Raw genomic sequence first — 21,703 nt, 5'->3', positions numbered from 1 at the left:
TGTGTGTGTGTGTGTGTGTGTGTGTGTGTGTGTGTGTGTGTGTGTGTTATGAAAACAGCAAAGAAAGGTGACGTGTGAAGACATTACTTATATCTTTGAGCAGACAAAGCAGGGGAGGGGCAGAGATGGCAAACAGTCACCGAGGGAGTTAGGAAAGGAAGTCTTCTGGGCCTTTAAGCCAATTATCAGAGCTACATTGATTGAAGCAGCACTTTAAGGCCTCATCTACACACGCAGACCCTTAATACACTGGTCAGATGATGGGAGCGTCTCAACCACAGACTGAACGCACGGCCATTTGAATCCATTATGGTGTCAGCGGGACACATGTTTTAGCAGACACTATTATGATTTTTTTTATTTTTTTTTTTACTGAAAGTAAGGACAGTTTATTCATAACAGTATATAAAAAACTGACCGTGTTGTAAGGGTTTATATGATGTAAGAGCTTCAGCATGAACCACAATGAACGGAGAATATTTCCTGTTAAAAAATTAAACAAACAAAAAACCTATTTGCATTTACAGCATAGAAAGTAGGAGTACAAACATCATGCACAGACATTGATCCACCTTGTGTTCCACTTGGTTTAGGTAGCACTTTGCTTGTAAGAACTGTAAATTGAAAATAACGATACAGTACAGTATTTTGTTTTGAATCATCATGGCTTGCCTTAAAATATATCATATTTCTTTCACAGCTTAAGAGTTTAGTCCACCAGGAAGTTAAAACTTGTGCATAAGATTTCCTAACTATTTACAATTCGTCTGTACCATATTGTGATTTATGTGTGATGGACCCAGATATCTTGGCAAATATTGAGCTCTGACAGCTTGGACCAGCTTCAATTAGTGCTTCCATCCCCCATGAAAGCAAAGCTGGCCTATAATGATTTATGAAGAGGACAGCAAGAGAATCAATTTGGTGGAGACCCGCGGATTCATGATTAAGCAAATAGCTGTCTCACTCCAGATGCTATCAGTAGTTAAGGTGCTGCTAGAAGCACACCACACTGCAGGAAGTTAAAAAAAACACAAGAAGCAAAAATAACAAGTTATTTATAATCTATATATTATATTATATATATATATATATATATATTTATGACGAGTCCAGATGACCTGACTGAAAATTGTTGGATTGCATACCTGGATTACTGAGCATGGACTTTGTTGGTTTTGAACCAGTTTGACATGACGAGGAAGAGGGCCAGCGACAGAGCAGGGGACGTTCCAAAGACACTATCTTAGCACCAACATAACTGGTTTGTTCCACTTTGGAGTAAGCTGTTTGGGGGAAGAATCAGTTTTGTTTTGTGTGTTTCCTTGACTGATGAAGCCTTCTGGATGGAAGGTGAAACGTTTCAGCAAAAAAAAAGAAACTGTCCAGATGACCTGACTGAAAATTGTTGGATTGTATACCTGGATTATTGAGCATGGACTTTTTTGATAACGAGTTATGATTTTGTTGAATGTTTCAAAGCAATGAAGCAAAGTCGTGTTGTCTTTAAACTCTTCTTATTTTTAACGTTCTCCTGTTGTAGCACAGATTTGTCCAAGCAGCAAATAGACAATTTACTCAAATTATCAACCAGTTTTAGTTTACTACTAATATCAATAATCTATCAATTATTGTTCAATATACATTATTCATTCAGTCAGATTTTATTTATGCAGGTTAGTCTCATTGAGAATAACGACGGCCCCTGTTTATCGGAAATAATCATATAATATAATATAATAATCATCATATTTTATACATAATCATAATTTATAGTAATAAATATCATAAATAAATAAAAAGTAGCTGGAATCACTTTGTTTTAAAAATGGTATAATTAAACGAGTTACAATCCATTTTTTGTTGTTAGATTTTAGAATGGGCACTTTGAAGCAGATAGTCCAGAGCTTGATGTCAGTTGTGCACTGCACAGTACTTCTGGCAGAAATGTACTGATATTCCTGCTGGAAGTACCTCAGGGTGTACCATAAGTGCTACAGCTAGCTGCTGCTGCTTCAATTGGCGCTTCCAAATAATTATATATTTTTTAAAGTATAAAGCAAAATTTACACCAAGATAAATGTTTCATAAAGGTATTTGCATAAATAAAAATAAAATATTTGAGTGTGGACTTAGCAGAAATCCACTTCGGTCTTGACCCTTTTTAAACGAGCTGTTAGTTCATCAGAAAGGAACTCTCTTTCTCCAAGATGAAGCCACTCACTGAGCTTTTTACAAACATAAGATATTAATTGTTAGATGATTTCAATAAAATGCCACCTCTAAAGGTATGAACTATTGCTTTAATCCTCGCCTATTTATTTATTAACCTTTATTTAACCAGGTGAATCCCATTGAGATCACAGATTATTATTATTTTTTTTTTGCAAGGGAGGCCTGGACCTGGAGGCAGACTAACTTGCACGTTTTGGAGCTGTGGGAGGAAACTGGAGTACCTGGAGAAAACCCACACAAGCATGAGAAGAACATGCAAGCTCCACACAGAAACACCCCAGGTCCAACCAGGGATTGAACCCATGCAGGACCTTCTTGCTGTGAGGCAACAGTGCTAACCACTGATCCATCGTGCTGCCTGATATCAATGCTTGCAAATGAAAGAGTAATAGAAGGTATAAATCAAGCACTTGCTCTAGATTACGCCCAATGTATTTTCTACAGTCACTATAACTTGTGGTTGTATAAGATAGACATTTATAATTGAGCTTCTATTTGCTTTGGACCAGAGTAAATTTACAATACAATTTCCAAATAGTACTTTTTTTGTTAATCAGATGTAAATATGTGCAATTGTTTACTTTTTCTTTACCCCAAAAATGAATACCTTGATGTTCCTGACAGAAAAAAAGGCCAACAGGAAACATTAACGTGTGACACTGTGTAAAGTAGATGTGTTTTATTACTTTTTTTTTTAAATTACCAGCAGATGATTGGTAAAATCAAGTGCTCAGAAAAGTAGCGTTCCTTTAGAGAATTCAAAACACTCAACAAAAAAGCTTTAATTGATATATTTGCTATATTTACTTTTTTTTTTGTTAAACATTATTGCATATCTTATGTTTAGACCACACCAACTACTTAAGACTGTAAAAATGACAAATAGCAAAAATTTAAATGAAGAGTCAGTATAGAGATGTCTGGTATTTAACTGCTGCCATCATTTAAAGGTTTTAAATAAAACCCAGGTTTATGTTTTTATAAAGGGTGCAATACTTTATTAAAGAACTAAATTTACTGTACTATATTTTGAAAGAGCAGGTTTCTTGCTGTGGTTGTTCAATTAAAAAGATCACAGAGTTGCCCATTAAAGAAGGAGAAAAGGCAGACACACAATACGTCTATACTGCCCAACACAACAGGCTATTCTTTCAGCTCGCGCCACAACACTCCTCACAGCTGAGTCCAGCCGCTATTCTCCTGCTGTTCCTTCTGCTCCCTCCTCCCCATTGCCTCCTTTCAATACAGGGATGAATGATGAGGCAGGGGGACTGAAAATGAATGGTGAACAAGCACATGCAATCTTAAGCATCATTGGCCAAGAATCTCGTAAAACGACCGCAAAAAAAAAAATAAAAAAATGGCCAGGCTTTTTTGTTAGCTTAAAAAAAGGGTTTATGGGCAATAAAAATTTAAGATTGAAAAAGAGGGCAACAGCTTTCATTAAGAGATGCAAAAAGAGGCTAGTGTGCAAGAAAGGGTGACTCAAGGAGGTAAAAATAAAAAGATGGAGAGGGAAAAAATGAAGGAAAAGACGCTGCTGCAGGAGCTAATGACGGGGGGAAATGTCCTCTAACAGCAGGCGAGCGTGTCAACAAATCAGTGTTTAAATGCAGACAAAAACCAAACATCCTTTTAAACAAATCATCAAACAGAACAATGCATCCCAGCTTATCAATACCATTCACAATCTGCATTACAACAGTCTCTCCACCTGCCTTCTGTGCATCCATCTAATCTCCCCACCCACATCTCATCCAATCTAATCCCGGAAGCCAGGGCATCACTGCCAGCAGAAGAAGTAAATGTCACAGATTTACCTCTACGCCGCCACCGGTGCGGCTACTGCATCTGTTCTCCCCTTCTGCACGGTATTCCACGCAAAAATTTGCAGAGGTAAATCTGAGCAGGCTGAACTCTGTTCTTCCTCTTGCATCCAAACCATCCATGGAGCATGCAGCTGTCTGCGAGCGAGTGCTACCCCCCAGCTTTGCAAGCTCATTCAGGCAGGCGGCTAGCTGGCAGCTGCTGTTTTTTTTTTTTTTTTCTTCAAAGCTCCACAAGCGAAGCAAATTAGAGGTCCAGCCCAGTTTATAGTCTGAGCCAATGTGAGCTATTCACACTCCAGTTCCTGTCTGAGGCCAATGGCTGCAGCCTCACAGTCCCCTGCATGCTCCCGCCCACTGCCTTCCTCCTTCCTTCCTACATCCCTCTCTTCCTATGTATTTCTCCACTTCCCCTCTCCTACTTTCTTAGTCATAAAAATAGACTTGACATTACCTAACACATAGTCTCTTGTGATAAACAACCAGCTTCATGCAGGTTTCTTAGCTGAGAAAACCTCTTGGGGTGAATGTTGAGTTAAAGAAGGGAGTAGAGGGCAAGAAGATGGGAAGAGCACACACTAGAGCAGAATATGTAGCAGATGGTAGGGATAGGCTTGCAACGAATGATTAAATTATCATGAAAGACTCAAAGTTTGTGGCTGGTGTATTATTGCATTTCTGAAGGGTGGTTTCCTGTTTTTGTCAAGACCAGTCTACCAAACAGGGACTGGGGAACGGCTTTGGGAAATGAAGGAACATGGGAATGGTCAAAGGAACGCTTGTATATCAAAGTGTAAGATGGATTGGTGCTTAGGCAAATAAACCACAGAACTTAACATTAGTTGTGAATGAAGCGCAACAAAAGTCATCAAATCTCAGCCACTTGTTCTCATTGCACTGCAATCAAAGTAGGTAAACGACTTGCCTCAGAAAACAGTTGCATAGAATACAGCACGTGAGGCCTGTTACTGGGGAACATCCTGTTGCATCAAAATCAAAACATCTGAAGACACAATTTCTAAACCATCTCAAGCTACTTTATTCTGGGGAGAAAACCTCTCTATAGACATACTTAAAACGTATACTGGTTTAATAGTGGTATCTCATCTCTGATGACAATATTGCAGAAACAGCATTAGTTGATTGCTAAGCACCTCTAAACACTGTTGGTTACTGGCCTAAATAATAACACTAGCTATTATCTGCACCATTTTAACCTGATCCTGATAAAAACAAATATTTTCAAAAAGATGTATTACATTATTATTAATGAACATTAATTATTGAGCATGCATCAGGAGATGTATTACATTGTTCCTAATTTAGTGAATAAAAGTTTGTAACAAAATGTTTCAATGTAAACCTCAAATAAACATGACTGGCAATAATTTTACAATGAAGGGTGATTTGTTCTAAATTGACATACTCTAACTGCAAGTATTACCTGGACCTAAATATCAGTTTTTAGCCTCCCTGATAATCAGACCATAGACATCAGTACTACTATTACTACTACTTTAAGTACTACTTAAAGAAAGGAATCCCTAGTGTACACAAACAAGCTAGCATATTAGCCTAGTTTAGCTTAAGAAGTTTGAACTAAGGACTTTTTATGCATATTAGAATGGACCAGGCTACACTTTTAATATTCATTTGATTTTTTTTGTTTCTTTTATCTGTACAAAAGTTAATAACTTATCACAGTTTTACAAAAGCACACAACCTCAACCCTTATCAAGAACATTAGCTATATTGTTTAGTGGTTCAAATTCAGGCTCTGCTTTTGATTTTTGCACAGAGATAAAAGTGAAACTCTTATTGTTTCCACAAAAATATAAAGTATCCCTTTAGAAACCTCATAATGATAGCCACTCAAAAACATTAGATAATTGTTTGCAGCTTGTTAGGTGGTGCTAACTTAACTTCTTACAGGAAACCTCAACAGAAAATGTTGTTCATCAAGAGTAACAACTATAGGCACTTTTAGAAAACACTTTATGTCAGGACTTAGACCCCTTCTTGCCCCAAGTGTGCTTCCTGAAAAGACAAAGATGGTGAGGAGTGTCGACGCCGACCCACACATGATGCATCTTTGTGCAGCAAAGCCAGGTAATACTAGGGACAAAACAGTTGACCTGCAAAACCATAAGACGACTTTGCAGCTAAATAATGTCATGAAGTGTTGATATATGATCTCTGAAACCATCTGACTGTGGGATAAACAACAACAAACAGGTTTAATACCTAGGGAAGATAAATGACAATCTATAGAAACTTTGCATTTAATTAAAAAAAATACGTTAACCATAAAAAGGATCGCTAAACTGAGTTAAGTCATATTTTGAAAACAATACGAGGGACAACTGTCACGCATTTAATGCACTGAGCTCCACATCAACACAACTAAGTTTGCCTAGACTTGGTCGGCTCCATCTGTGATGTTGTGAACAGTCAGCACAGCAGAAAGACAGAATGGTCTTTGTGGTCATTTCATAGAAATGTTTTGTGAAAGTGCGTAATGATTTAAATTAAAAAACTGTTGCAGAATGAGCAGCACGGTGGCACAACTGTTAGATCTGCTGCCTCTCAGCGAGCAGGTTACCCCGGTTCAAATCCCAGTCTGGGTGACTTGCTGGGTGGAGTTTGCATGTTCTCTCCGTGCATGTGTGGGATTTCTCCGGGTACTCCAGTTTCCTCCCACAGACCAAAAACATGCATGTTGGGCTGATTGGTAACTCTAAATTGTCTCTGGGTGTGAGTGAGAGAGTGAATGGTTGTTTGTCTTGTTTGTCTCTATGTGTCCCTGTGATGGACTGGAGACCTGTCCAGGGTATCCCCTGCCTCTCTCACAGTGATTGCTAGAACCCCGCAACCCAAAAAGGAAGAAGCAGGTAAAGATAATGGATAGATGGATGGATGCAGAATGAAGACAAAATTCAGTGTAAGAACTTAGAGCATATCAAATGAGGCACCACTCCACTCGTTGCTTGGGGGCAATGAGGTTAGCTACTAGAAGTCAGAGCCACATCCAGCCATCACAAGACACTCACACATAGATACTGATCATAACAGTAAATTGTTGTTCATTAAGTGAATTAAAACACATTTTTCTTGACCTCACTCAGACATTTATTGTAATCATAATACAGTAGAACCCAACAATTTTAAGTCAGGTCATCTGGACAGTTTCTTTTTTTGCTGAAACGTTGAAATGTTGTGTACCTGGATTATTGAGCATGGACTTTTTTGGCATAATACAGTATATAAAAAAGTAGAAAATAAATTATTGTGTGGAAATAACAGTGAGCAAAATAAACAACTGCTTAAGTCTACTATCTTGAGTGCTCTCTTAATGTTTCATGAGCAGACTGGACTCTCTCTTTGGCTTGAGTATCATTGTGGTCTGAACATGGAGAGGCTGCAGCCGGATCGCTTTAATTTGACCTGAGTAACTGGGGTGAGCCTGTCAACCATCTTCACATCCTTACCTGAGTATTAACAAGATCAAAGGAGTCTAACAAGAGCTTCATGCGGTGTTACAAATAAGGATTTCAATTCAACATTAGGCAGGAAAAAGCAAATGGATTGATGGATGGATAATATATACTTGGTTATGTTTCAAATTTGCTTTCACAAATAGTCATCACAATTAATTAGGATCATTTAGAGAAAAGAAAAAAACTGAGGAGAAGGTACAGCTTGTCCTAAACTCCAGGTGCACAAACAAACAGAAGAATAGGTTGTGGATAATTTAAAAATGGGTTTGAAGAAGATTGGCAACAACTAAAACAACATCAGAGACCTCTGCCTTCATGGCTACCATCCAGTTCATTAGCCACTCTTGCAGACGATGAAACGGAAAGGATTGTAAGTTATTTTAGTCTAGATGTGGCTTATAATTAATTTAAAATGGTGGCTGTTTGTGACGGTTTTCCGTAAAATTTAAAAAATACACACAGAAAGCAACAAGATCTGCATAAAACATGAGTCTCACATACACACAGCTCTTGTAAACACACAGAGAGCGAGTCTCCTGCACCTGTCTTCATACATCAGTGCTCTGTGAAATCCTATCTTTTTCATTTGTCATGAGCCAAGATGGTTCTGTTTTCCCTTTTTTCAGAGGGAACTGTGTGTGAACGCAGCAGATATCTGATCACATGAACAGAATATGAACTGTGCATATGTGGAGAAACAGCCAAGCAGAAAGCTGGGGCACACTCATCCGTTGCAAGAATGAATGGCCATCATTAGCATGAGGCTCCCCGGCAGCACCCTGCAATGCAGCGACACACACAATGGCGAGTGCCACGCTTCCCCCTGCCATTCCCCCCTTTTTCAGAGAAGCCCTTTTGTTTGCGCAGCATCTGGACCTGACCTCCTTGCATTCAAGGCTGATGACCCACCCCCAAACCCTCTCTCCCTGTTCCTCATGTCTTCCCCACTTCTCTTCCATCTTAACCTCCTTCTAGAAACCTGCAGCTAACCCCTCCTGTACAATCTTTACCCAACTCTCTCTTCAAGCTAAGAGGAGCCCCTTCTTGCTTCTTGAAAAGAAGGTCTCTGTATTAGGAGCTTATACAAAGCCTGCAGGGTGAATCAGAAAGGCAAAGAGGAAAAAGCACCAGGGCTACTGGCCATCTGTCCCTCTGGGTTGGACGTGCCTGCTCCAAGTGTGCCTGCCCCCCTTTTGCCTCTCACATAATTCCCACCCCTACCCCCACCTTTCCTGATTTTGTTAGCCTATATACACAGCATCAACCGCACACACATTTTGCCATGCATACACCATATGCCTTGAATGGTGGATGATGGTGAGCGCAGTGGAAAAACAAAACAGGAAGACAGCAAAAATGATACAAGGAGCTGCCACTTGCCTGGATGCAGAAAGAGCCTAGAGCCAGAAACCCTTAATCCCTTACTTTGTGTGAGCGGCAAACAGAAATTTGTCTTCAACAATGATTTCCCCGAGACCAGCAATGGAGTGGAAAACAAGGAAGCGAGGGAGTGAAAGACAGGCAGAATGGGAGGGAGGACGGTTAAGAGAGAGAACAAGACAGAGCGAGAGAAAGAGGGGTGGTGGTGATGAAAGGCTGAGAACAGCAGAGGCAGGGAGACAGCGGGAGCAGCAAGATGTGACAGAGAGAGACGGAGGAAGGCAGCCGCCACAGCCGAGCCACAGGGACCCTGACACTCACAGGAGGATTTGAAGTGAAGAAGAGAGGAAAGCGACAGAGGGAGGGAGAGAGGGATCAGGTGGGGGGAGGGGGGATTGGTTCTCACTGTGGCTGAAAACCCTGGGATAACGCTGAGATAACCCTCATCCGCAAGCAGCAGCTGTAGACGTGAGGGAAATGATTTCCAGGAGAGGAACAGACTTCTCTATCAATTGTGACAATTGCTGCACATGATGAGCACGGCCATCTGTAGCAACAGGGCAAGGAAAGAGCGGAGGGTGGGTTCACTGGCTGCACATGCTTTTTATAGGCACACCCACACACACACACAACAGAATGATGGACGGAAAGGCACCTGTTCGAGTCGAGCCTGGGAAGAGTGGACAACACATGTACTCAGAAGAGGGGGAGGAGACAGAGACAAAAGAAATGCAGGGCTGGGAGAAGTGTGGCTTTTATTTCACTACTTTTGTGATCCTGCCTCGTCATGCTATAAATGTGTGTGTATGGGGGTGGAGGGGTGAGGAAAGGAGACAATAAAAAGGAGGTGGCAGCAATCAGGTCACCAAGAAAGAGAGACAGGAAGGAAAGGACTGGAGGAAAGAGATAGAGGTAAACAGTATAAACATTTTGGTTTTAGTGAGGCGCGTTGTGTTGTTACATGTTTGTATCTTATTTTTTTAAGAAATTTTTCTAAAAAACAATCACAAACTATCTAAAAATGCATTAAACTCAAGTTTAACAAACAAAAAAAAGAACTGGTTCAATGAACAGTGGTGTTCTTATTTAAATTGCTCCTTTGTTTTATGGGTCTGAATGATGTTTCAATAAATCATTAAAAATTAAATTAATATTTTGCCCTAAATGCACATATAACAAATCAAAATCAGGTTTTGCTCCAAATTACAAAAGAGACTGAAATTTTCACTTTGAATGAACCCGTTTATTATTCATCTTTTCCTTGCTCAGGTCATGGAGGCAATAGGTAAATGAGGGAAACCTGGACTTCCTGTTCCTCAGCAACACTCTCCAGCTCTTCCTGGGTGACACCAAGGTGTTCCCTGAGATTGTATCTGCTGCTCCTTTAGCAAGTTCTGGATCTTTCCCGAGTTCTCCTCCTAGTGGGACATGCCCAGAGAAACTCCAGAGGAAGGCACCCAGGAGGCATCCTCAGACGCCCAAACTATCTCAGCTGACTTTTTTCTATGAGGAGCAGCAGCCCTCTTATCTCTAAGACCAAACCCAGCCAACCTGCAAAGAAAGCTCATTTCAGCTGCTTGTATCAGGATCTTGTTCTTTCTGGCATCATCCATGCCTTACCATGCCATAGATGTATTGGAACATGGATAGGACAGTAAAGTGTGAGCTTCACCTATCAGCTTGGATCTTTCTTCATCACAATGGAATGGAGCAACATCTTGGTTACTACTGGTAATTTGAATAAATAGTATTTTTAAATGGAAAAAGACTGAAAGTCCCAACATCTGACTGCCAAGCTGAGTAATCAGTAATGAGGGGTCAAAACGGTGACCAAGGAGATTTCTTGATCCTGGGATGCACTGTGATGCAGACGTCGACAACTCTAATTTATGTAGTGACAGAATGCAGTCGGGAGTTTGCAGCCCACACAAAATGATAGCATACACTTGCTATTTGCTCATTTTCCAGCTTTAGTAGATCAACAGAGTTCCAAACATTTTCCACAAAATGTATCAGTAATAAAACGCATAAGTAGAAGGAGAAGAAAAAGTTATGTTCGGTTGTTGACATGATAACTCTTTAACTTTGTCTTTTGAAAAAAATCCAACTACCAGTATATCCATCCATCCATCTATCTATTTTCTTCTTCTTATCTGGGGTTGGGTCGCTGGGGTAGCAGCCTATAGGGAGGCCCAGACTTCCCTCTCCCCAGTCACTTGGGCCAGTTCATCAGGGGGAATCCCAAGGCGTTCCCAGGCCAGCCGAGAAACATAGTCCCTCCAACATGTCCTGGGTCTTCCTCTGGGTCTCCTCCTGGTGGGACATGTCTGGAACACCTCACCAGGCAGGCGTCCAGGAGGCATCCTAACCAGATGCCCAAGCCACCTCAACTGTCTCCTCTCGATGTGGAGAAGCAGAGGCTCTACTCCGAGTCTCTCCCGGATGACGGAGCTTCTCACCCTATCTCTACGGGAGAGCCCATACACCCTGCGAAGAAAACTCATTTTGGCCGCTTGTATCCGTGATCTTGTTCTTTCAGTCACAACTCAAAGCTCATGACCATAGATGAGGGTAGGAACGTAGATCAGCCGGTAAACTGAGAGCTTCACCTTTTCACTCAGCTCTTTCTTTACCACAACAGACCAGTACAGTGCCCGCTTCACTGCCAATGCTGCACCTATCCACCTATCGATCCTCTCTGACCCGGAGAGGGCACTCTACCCTTTTCTGGCTCAAGACCATGGCCTACCAGTATATAAATTAAGCTATTCTTTTGGGAAACAAATATTTCCATTCTTGGTAGAAATCTATTAGTTTGGCTGACAGTCAGAGACTGAAAGCCAGAACATATTGACGGAGTAAAATATTAACATTTCCATGGAAATTTTAAACAGTAGAGATTATTGTCTAAGTTTGCCATAATAGTCTGGAGTTTTTCCATCAGAACAAAGATATCTCTGTGACTGCTTAACTAAGTTCTATTTAGAGATTTTAAAGTCTCTAAATCAGTCATGCGAAAAGAAAATCAAAACATTCATCGGCCATTAATGGTTTGTTAAAATTCAATATTTTACAAAAATGATCGTCAATAGTTACCAATAAGCAAAGTGAAAAATAACTACCTATTTTGTCTCTGTATCTTTTGGGTGTTACAAGCTTTATTACAAAATATTTTTATTACATTAGCTGTTACTGAAAATGAGCTGTCATATAAATGCTATAGGAAAATATTTGTGTCAAATCTTTTCAAGTTAGACTGTAAAATGAAGATGGGTGTACCCTGTACATGAATTCTGTATCCTGGATGGTACAAATGTATAAAAAGTTAGATGAAAGATTTGTAATGCAAACAAGTTAAGTCAGGTCATCTGGATGGATTCTTCTTGGTTGAAACATTTCATCTTTCATCTGAAATACTTCATCAGTCCAAGGAGCCACAACAAACTCAGTCTTATAAATAGTACATTCACATAGTGGATCAACCAGTTTGATGGTGCTCAGGTGGTTTCTGGAGTCTGCCCTCTCCCCGCCAACTCGTTTGAGGCATTCATGGCCACAGTGGGTCAAAATATCCTGATTCATGCTCAATAATCCAGGTAGCAAATCCAACAAAGTTAGGTCAGGTCCTCTGGATGGTTTGTGTTGAAACCTTTCGTCTTTCATCCAAAAGACTTCATCAGACATCAAACTGGTTGACCCAGTATGTGAAGGTGTGGGTCCTTGGACTGATGAAGTCTTTGGATGAAAGATGAAATATCTCCACAAAAAGAAATTGTCCAGAGGACCTGACTTAACTTTGTTGGATTTTTTTCTACCTGGATTATTGAGCATGATTCAGGAAACAAACAATCGATCATTAGTGCCCTGATGGCTGCCTGCTATTCACAGCACTAACCTGAGGCAGACCTGGCCAAAGTGTTTCAAAATGTCCTAATGTAAGCTCAGTCATCCAGATAAATAAATCCAAAAAACTTAAGTCAGGTCATCTGGATGGATTCTTCTTGGTTGAAACTTAAGCAATGTCCACGTTAGCATTTTCTTCATTTCATTTCCCTTTCATTTTGGAAACACCTTCTGCTCTGTTGGTTTTGATCAATCTGTCTGTATGTCCATCTGACAAACCTCTGCACCTTTTGTTTCTGTTTTATTTTAATGTTAGCATGACCAGTTTGTCCTCTGCGTGCGAAAACATCTCCATCACGTTGTAACCTTTGACTGAACTGTTTATCACATAATCAGGCAGGAATCTATTTTCAATATATCAGATCATAATCCCGAGCAGGGCATCCGAGGGATGCTCAGAAAGGCGGATTTAATGGTCACATGGCTGAGCACAAAATAGGCACAGAGATTGAGAGTGGAAAAGCCTAAATCAGGAGAGAAACTAGAGGGAAATACATTTAGTCATATTTGTGTTTGAGATCAGGTGATTCTTAGTTTTGTTTTTTTGTCTTGGGATTCTTGTGTTTATATAATTATTCTTAAATTACCTCATTTCAGTTGTTTCTTCTCTCACTGTAGATCTTGTCCAGTCTGTGTTTTAGCACTTTATTGTCAGGGTTGTTTTTGGAGATTAGTGTGTATTCTCTGTGGTAAGTCCTGTTTAGTTCTTTGTGCCTTTTCTCCTTCACTCTTAGTCTACCTTCTCAGTGTTTCTATACTGAGTCTCTCACTCACAGCTGCCCCCACTTGGTGATGACGCAGGTGCCTCCACTTTCCATTTTCCACTGCTGTATTTATTCAGTCATCAGCTCTGCATTGTTGATCATCTGCCACAATCCTGGTTCTTCCATTGTGTTTTCCTTCTGAGATCTGTAAGCTCGCTGCCACATCAGCATTGTTTGTTTGTTAGTAAAATAAGTTTACCTTTTAAAACTTCTCGCGTCAGTGTGCATTCTGTGTCCGTTCACCTGCAACCGTGATTTATTTGTCTACAAGTTACGTTCCCTTAAGAGGCTGTCCATTGTAAACACATGCAAGCCCACAAGCAAATCCTGTTCCACAAAAGCAGGTGGAGGTGGTGGTTGACATAAATGTGGATCGGTTTATTTAGATGGTGAAATCATGTCAAAGAACCCTTCTCAGTGGTGGAAACACACTTAAATCCACATTGTTAAAAGGTCATTATGTGCTGCCTTTTAGAATCACTTAAAGCAACAAGCATGCAGACGTTTCTCCTTTCTACACAGTAGAGTTTGCAGCCTTCACAAAACTGTAACATTGGAATAATATGTATAACATGTAGCACAAGCATTCAACTGCAATAACAGACCAAAGAAGAAAAGTTTGAAACTTGTAGTTTAGCAGAGAGGGATTTAAAATATGCACACCGTGTTTGGAAATTGTACATGTAGACATGTAGACATGCCTCAGGTTAAGTAAACACTGCATAAACTGACTACTTGATAATGCAGCTAAACTAACTATTAAAAAAAAAAGTTGTTTTCATTCTGACGTAGCATCTGTAGCTTTACAGAGCAGAAGCAGACTCTAATGAATCCAAGATAAAAACCTGTTAACACCATTTTTCATCTAAGATACATTCATAGCCAGTGATTCAGGGAGAGGGCCACATGTATCATGAAGGACCCCACTCACCCAGCACACACACTTTTTGTCCCGCTCCCCTCAGGCAGGAGGTTGAAGAGCATTAAGTGTAGAACCAATAGACTGAGGAACAGCTTCTACCCTGAGGCTGTTAGACTCATGAATCTTTAACCAGAAAAATCACTGTAATGCCACTTTAATTGGTGATATGTAACTTTATCTGTGCTGCTGATTATCCATGCTGCTGATTTCTTGCCTTTAAGCTGCTGTATTCATACCCATCTGCTCACAACAGACTCATGTTCAGGCTGCTGTTTAATACACCATATTATTTTATATTATTATCGTTTAGCTTATATCTTAGATCCTTGTATACTGGTTCTTTTTTAAACTTAATATTTTTGCTGAATAGACAATTTCATTCCACCTCCTGGACCACATGTGATGCGAATGATAATAAAGAATCTTGAACTTGATCGATTGACTTTTTCACTTATAAACAGTCTCAGTTCAGTTGTCTTTCAGCTGTTAAAACCAATGTGTGAGCGCTCATCACAAACTTTGCTTTACAGAAACAGCTTCAGTTAAATTTTACAGCCAAACTAAAGATGAGGTAAAAGGCTTAGTGAGGAAAGCTTCTCAACAGTGCATTTATGTTGTTAAGGAGAAAAGAGTATGTCTGTGCATCTTTTTGATCTACGTGTCCAACACAGATACAAAGTGCTCAATAAGTAGGGCCTTGTAAGGGAAAATAGACCTGTTGTCCTTCAACATTATCACATTACTTATAATCAGAAAGTCAGGATCAGAAGAAAATGTCTAGCTAACCAACCACTTAGTACTATAAATCACTACAGGCCAGAGTTATGGCTTAGTGAAAAATAAACTTGACCTACACTTCAGAACATTATGTACACTGACAAGGATTTCAAAGAGCCCTGTATATACTCTGTAACGACTAAATTACTCTGTATCTATCCATCCATCCATTATCTTTACCCGTTTATTCCATTTTGGGTCACGGGGGTAGCTGGTGCCCATGTCCAGCAATCACTGTGCGAGGGGCGGGGTACACCCTGGACAGGTCGCAAGTCCATCTAAATTACTCTGTATACTTTATTTAAAAAGACTGAAAGTGGAAGTTCAGATTATTTCAGCTAAATATCTTTTTCCCAAAAATACTGTCGCACAGCCATACAATCATTTGATCGCCACTGAGATGCATCAACAAGTGTGCAGTGGAGAGCATCCTCTGCTCCAGCATCAACGTGTGGCATGGAGGCTGCGCAGAAGTCTGTTGGAGTCAGCCTCTCCACCATCACAGACATCTACACCTCCAGATGCAGGAAGAGAGCCACCTGCATCATGAAGGACCCCACTCACCCAGCACACACACTTTTTGCCCCGCTCCCCTCAGGAAGAAGGTTGAGGAGCATTAAGTGTAGAACCACTAGACTGAGGAACAGCTTCTACCCTGAGGCTGTTAGACTCATGAATCTCTAACCAGAATAATCACATCATGTTGCTGCTGATCTGTTTCATGTTGCTGCTGATCTGTTTCATGTTGCTGTGTTCATTCGTACTCACACAGACTCACGTTCGTGCTGCTGTTTGGCGTATTGTTTTTAAGCTAATAGTGCTTAGTGTATTCTTAGTTAACGTTTTTCTTAGTTCATATCTTAGATATTATTACCGTTTTTCTTTTACATTTTATACTTTTGTTGGATGTAACTGGGACCCTGCGTACACAATTTGGTTCCACCACATGTACCACATGTGGTGTGAATGACAAAGAACCTTGAATCTTTAAATCCTTGAATCAAGTTTCAACTGCCGAGGCATAAAAAACTGGAAAGGTAACTCATAATCTATGACGCAACGACAAGTAATCATGGTGCTGAAGTTAAATTGTGTAAACTAAACAAACATATGGACCTAAAAAACACTAAAAGTACTGATACATGAAAAAAAATATGACCTGGTGGCCAAATAGTAAAACACAGACTAAAATGAGAGTTGCTACCAATTTTGAAAAGTATTTACGATAACAGTTCCATTTTTGACAATTTGACTTTTTAACACCAATAGCTTTCTAAAAACTCTGTCTTAAATGCAACAAGGACATTGTCTGACCTCGTTCAACCAAAATGAAATCACAAGGCATAAAAAGATGCAGGCCTTCATTTAGCAGGTACAACATGAAAATTCAGAGCAGAGCTACATTTTGTCGCACAGCCAAAGATCCAACTGTGACCCAAACAGGCTCAAACGTTCTGTCTGAGAAGGTGCTGTGTTTGGCTCAAGGGCTGCAACATACATGGAGATGTTGCTGTACAACCCAATGGTTTTACTCACAAGGCACAGCATGACGATATAGATTGGCTCTGATAGTCTTCTGCAACATGTGGTCAGGCGATGACTTCTGAAACCTCAAGCTCAAGAACTGCTTCAGATCCTTGTTGAGCTTGTGACCTGAAAAATGCAGACAGACAAAAACAGCTCAAGTGAAACCCCTCATTTCATGAAAAAATGTAATTTGACAAACACTTATAACAACAAGAGCAGCATGTTGACTGTACTAAGAAAGCCAGAGTCAAGGCATCTACAAAAATCACATTAAATAAGTTGGAAAATGCAAAAAATCCTGAACGTTTTTTTTCATTCCTTTGTTTGAAACTGAAAATGGCAGTGCTGTCTTCCACAAAAGCACTTTTTGCTTTAGTGCAATAAAAACATGCACGTCTATGAAGCAGACTGTAAAAGTGCCACTGCTCATCAGATTTCATTAGAACGTTAGAGGAACAACTTTAACGTGACAACAGTCATGTCCAGAGTTTGAGCAGCGTAGAGGAAGATGCTTCATTTACCCAGAGAAATGAAGACTGAAACAGGTTTCAGTAATTGACTAAAACAGTCTCTGGCTGACATTTTCAAGCACATACAGCTTCCATCCAATCAGATGTGCCGACGGGTCTGGCTGAGTTTGAACAGAGCTCCGGCGCTCACAATGGGGCCAGATGGTCAGAGCTCAGTCTCACGCCAGGGTCTCATTTAGGACCTTTTAATGATCTCCAAATATATCATCCATGTATGTCAGAGCTGGCAAGCAGGGTTTTATTTGGGGGGGGGGAAGGGCCATGGCCTCTTGTCGGCCTCAGATCACAGCAGAGGAGTCCTTCTGGTCTCTGGGTTTCAAAGTGGCAGAATCTGCTGATGGTGCTTTAACATAGCAAAGAATTATGTCTCAGAGTCTCTACCTGAAAGGAAAACAAAAAGTATATTCTAAATGTGTCCAATTATGGCTTTGTGATTGGAATAGGAAGTGTGCAAACATGTTCCAGATAAACCAGGAAGGAAGCAGGAAGTGATATAGAGCCTGAAAGGAAGTGCTGCTGGGAGACAAAAGAAAGTAAATAAAAAGAGACCAACTCAGAAACATCAATGCTGCTGTTAGGAAATAAAAGAAAACTGTATAAGCAGAAAACTGTTTGCGATATTTGAGATGTGGAATCAAACATGAACAAAAAATGTTATAATATAGTGATTTGCTATAACATTTTTGTGCACGTTTGATATGTGTGTATATATATATATATATATATATATATATATATATATATATATATATATATATATATAAAGGTGTTTTACACTGTTCCCATACTCTTGCAATATTCTAAACAATGTTTCTAAACTTTAAACGCTCTAAAAGATCACAGAATGTCATGATTTCCCTCTCTCTGCCTCCTCTGCTGTTTGCCACAAGCGCTCTTGGCCACGCCCACTTCTCCGCTCTGCACGAGAACAGTTGATCAGCTGCAGCAGGAAGCTTATCCTGCAGTGTGGGCTGCACAGAGGTGCAGGAGGTGCTAAATAATTTAAAATAATTTATTTCAAATAAAAATTCCATGCTGATCGTGCGGCTCACCCATCAATCTGCCACTTGTGTGTCATGTCCAATCCTATTTTGAAAAACCACGGTAAAGCGAGTTCGCGATTAACGATCTGCGACGTAGCGAGGGACTACTGTATTTATTTGTACTGTAACACAGTGTAAATAATAACGCTGAAGCTGCGGTTCAGCCTCAAGGATTTGTTTCCAAACATCTGAATCTGTTTCTAGATGCTAATACTGTCTGTCCGGACGTGGAAGGACTGCTTGGTGTTGTACATTGTTGCATTTTCCTATTCCTACACCCACAGCCACACACACACACACACACACACACACACACACACGCGCGCACACACACACAGTGTAACTCTGTGCAAGCAAAGCACAGTCAGGTAACTGTTACCTAGCAACCAGCCAGTGCTGACAACCATGATTATGGACCCTGCTAGGCAAGCAGAAGTCAGATTGTAAAAGGAAAACCAGATACAGCTGCACTATTCTCTCTCACACACAAACACACTAAGCCACACGTTCATATTGGACACAGGCAAACATTTATTTTTCATATTGGTGCATCCTCTGCTGCTCCATTGGGACTCATGCAGACCACACCTAGCTAAAAATAAAACATGTTCTGCATATGTTAGTGTTTGCGCTCATGGGCTTGTCAGTTTTGCTGGCTCAGATGCTTTCCCAGAGATAAAGACTCTTGTCAGGAATGAGCCTCTCCCACGGGGACGCACAGCTAGCAGGGTGGTGGTCTGTCCAGGTGTCACGCTCTATCAATGGGAAAGGCATCAAATATTCAGTATTGATGTGGATTAAAGCTGTGTGGATCCAAGATTACACTCACCCCACTGGGTCCTGCCTGTGTGTCTGTGTGTACTTGTGTTGACTGATCATGTTCTGTGTTCTTAATCACCAGTACAGTTACACACAAGAAATATTAAAGATGTTTTAAAAAAAACGAAAGCTTAATGTTGGCTCACGTTTGCAGCAGTGAAATACAGAAAGCTTAAAAATGAGCTACTTTATTTCTCAGTTTACTACAGCATTAAGATTTATTTACGGACAAGCACTTTATAAAACTAATTTAACTTAAAAGGACAGATCAGTCTTTTGAAATGGGGTTATGTGGAAAGATTATGCACTGTTAGCATCTTACCTGATGTCGATAGATGTTTGAACAACCTCAGTTTGGAGAAACATAGTTTAATTCTATAATAATTATAATAATAATGTGTTAATCACTGCATGTTCCCATACAATGGTGAAATTGACTCTCTGCTTTTAACCCATCCACCACCAGGTGGAGCAGTGGGCAGCTATGGAAAGCACCCGGGGAGTAACTGGGGATAAGGTGTCCTGCTCAGAGACACCACGAGATGTGTAATGACCGGGGATCGAACACAAGACCTTCGGTCCCGAGTCTACTGCCCTGCCCGTACAACATCTAATACTGGCCACACTGATGAGTTAGCAGCCAGGTGGAGCGATGTCAGGACCAAGTGTACTGCTGTTTGCATAAAATGATTCCAATCTTAAAAGTTTTATAAAAGTCCGTGCACTTTTTAAATAAATCTTACCGTGCCATCAACTTCCTATTACAGTATTTTCTTGCAGAGATGTTATGGTATTGTGCTAGAAGGGCCCCAGCCTGTAACGTAAAAGCTGGAGATCAGCTCCTCATGAAATGTTCTGTACTTATACAGCTCCTTTCTATCTCATCAAGACACTCACAGCTCTTTACAACACAATCTGTGCCTCATTTACCCATTCATACAGACTCTACTAGACCTGTACAAAGACTGATCAGTGCTTTAGATCACAGTCATACACCGCTGGGACACACATTGGAGGCAATGCAGTGTCTTGCCCAGGGACACTTCAGCAATGTGACTGCTGGTGGAATCGAACCCCCAACTCTTACATTGGAGGACAACTGCTCTAACCACTCAGCCACAGCCGCCCATAAAAGAACATAACTGGATCATTTTAAAGCGTTTCTGCTATTTTTATAGTAAATGCCTTCATAGCACAAACAGCCTTGCAGGCTCTTCCTTTAATAAATAAACAGATTATATTTTATTGGAACAAAGACACAACAGATCACGTAGCTGCTCCACCAATCGAGTTGCATCACGCAAGAGCATTTTTAGCATCCCTAGTCTGTACTATTGACATTACTGTCACAGTAATAACAACAAGAGATACATTTATTGTGAAAAATATGGTTAATATCATCAAAGAGAATATTAATGCCTATTAGGATGAACGCATGAGCTGCAAACTTGAATTTATTGGGTCTTGGTGTTCAATACTAAAACAACAGGATCATTTAATTTAAAATAAAGTATTTAGAAAATGAAATGCAAATCATTTCTCTACGTTAGAAGAAAAAATGTGGATTTTTTTCACCGATTGATTGGTTCTCAAACAACAAGATGGCTCCTTTCACGGCTTGGAGTGGATATTCTTCAATCTCACACTAAAATCCCGCCCGTCAGGGAAAATCGGAGACAACCAGAGACATTGGTACATTGTTAGATGATCCTCTTGGCACTAAGATGTACGTGCAGCAGGAGTTGGTGCTTTTCAAGCCTGGTGATGCAGAGGAGAGATGTGTGAGGACGTGAGCTCCCTGTCTTCTTACAAACAGACATGCAGAGAGGGAGATGGATTTAACCCAAATAGGAGTGGATTATACACAACTTCTCTGCCTCCAGTCAGCATTACATAACCTTAAATCTAGTTATGCATCCCTGTTTCATTTTAGGAGTGAGGTTGAAGGGGTGGGGTGGGGGTTGCAATCAAACCACTGAAGATATCCACACATTATCGTACGCACGCAAAGCGCACGTCTATATCTTGGTGATGGGATTTTAATTGGATGGGGTTTCATAACAGCTCTTAGCATGATGGGAAAAAAGTGACATTTGGAGAGGATACAAAAGAAATGCAGGCCAGATAGGAAGAGAGCACAAACGCATGGGAGCTGCCGCCTGAAACATCTGCAGACGACTGTGCCAAGCAGCTGCAGTCTGTAGTAGAACAACAGCTGGTCCGCACGACGACTCATCGTTACTGATTGTCAATCATGACCGCAGAAATCAACCTGCCGGTGATAACCTTTCAAAGCAGAGGGCTGCTGGGTAACCAGTCGGCAGCTGCGGTGTGTTTGGGTGGAAAAGGGAGGTTGTTGTTTTGAATGTAAAACGAGCCAACAGCTTAAACAGGACTGCCTTTCATTTTAGGAAACGTCCACAGTAGTATGTGTGTGTGTGCATGTGTGTGTGTGTGTGTGTGTGTGTGTGTGTGTGTGT

General features: G+C 40.5%; 1 protein-coding gene across 1 annotated transcript in view; it reads right to left on the bottom strand.

The window, feature by feature from the left end:
* Nucleotides 1-21,703, bottom strand: part of LOC119417492 (membrane-associated guanylate kinase, WW and PDZ domain-containing protein 1) — a 156,458-nt gene that overhangs the window by 94,360 nt on the left and 40,395 nt on the right. Inside the window, exon 2 of the mRNA XM_037684704.1 lies at nucleotides 16,841-16,957. Coding sequence (XP_037540632.1) covers nucleotides 16,841-16,957 — 117 coding nt within the window. The remainder of the gene's footprint in view (nucleotides 1-16,840; nucleotides 16,958-21,703) is intronic.

This window comes from Nematolebias whitei, chromosome 11 (assembly GCF_014905685.2).
Source record: "Nematolebias whitei isolate Nwh7 chromosome 11, NemWhi1, whole genome shotgun sequence".
NCBI classification, from domain to species: domain Eukaryota; kingdom Metazoa; phylum Chordata; class Actinopteri; order Cyprinodontiformes; family Rivulidae; genus Nematolebias; species Nematolebias whitei.
This window is presented reverse-complemented; position numbering and strand designations above follow the sequence as displayed.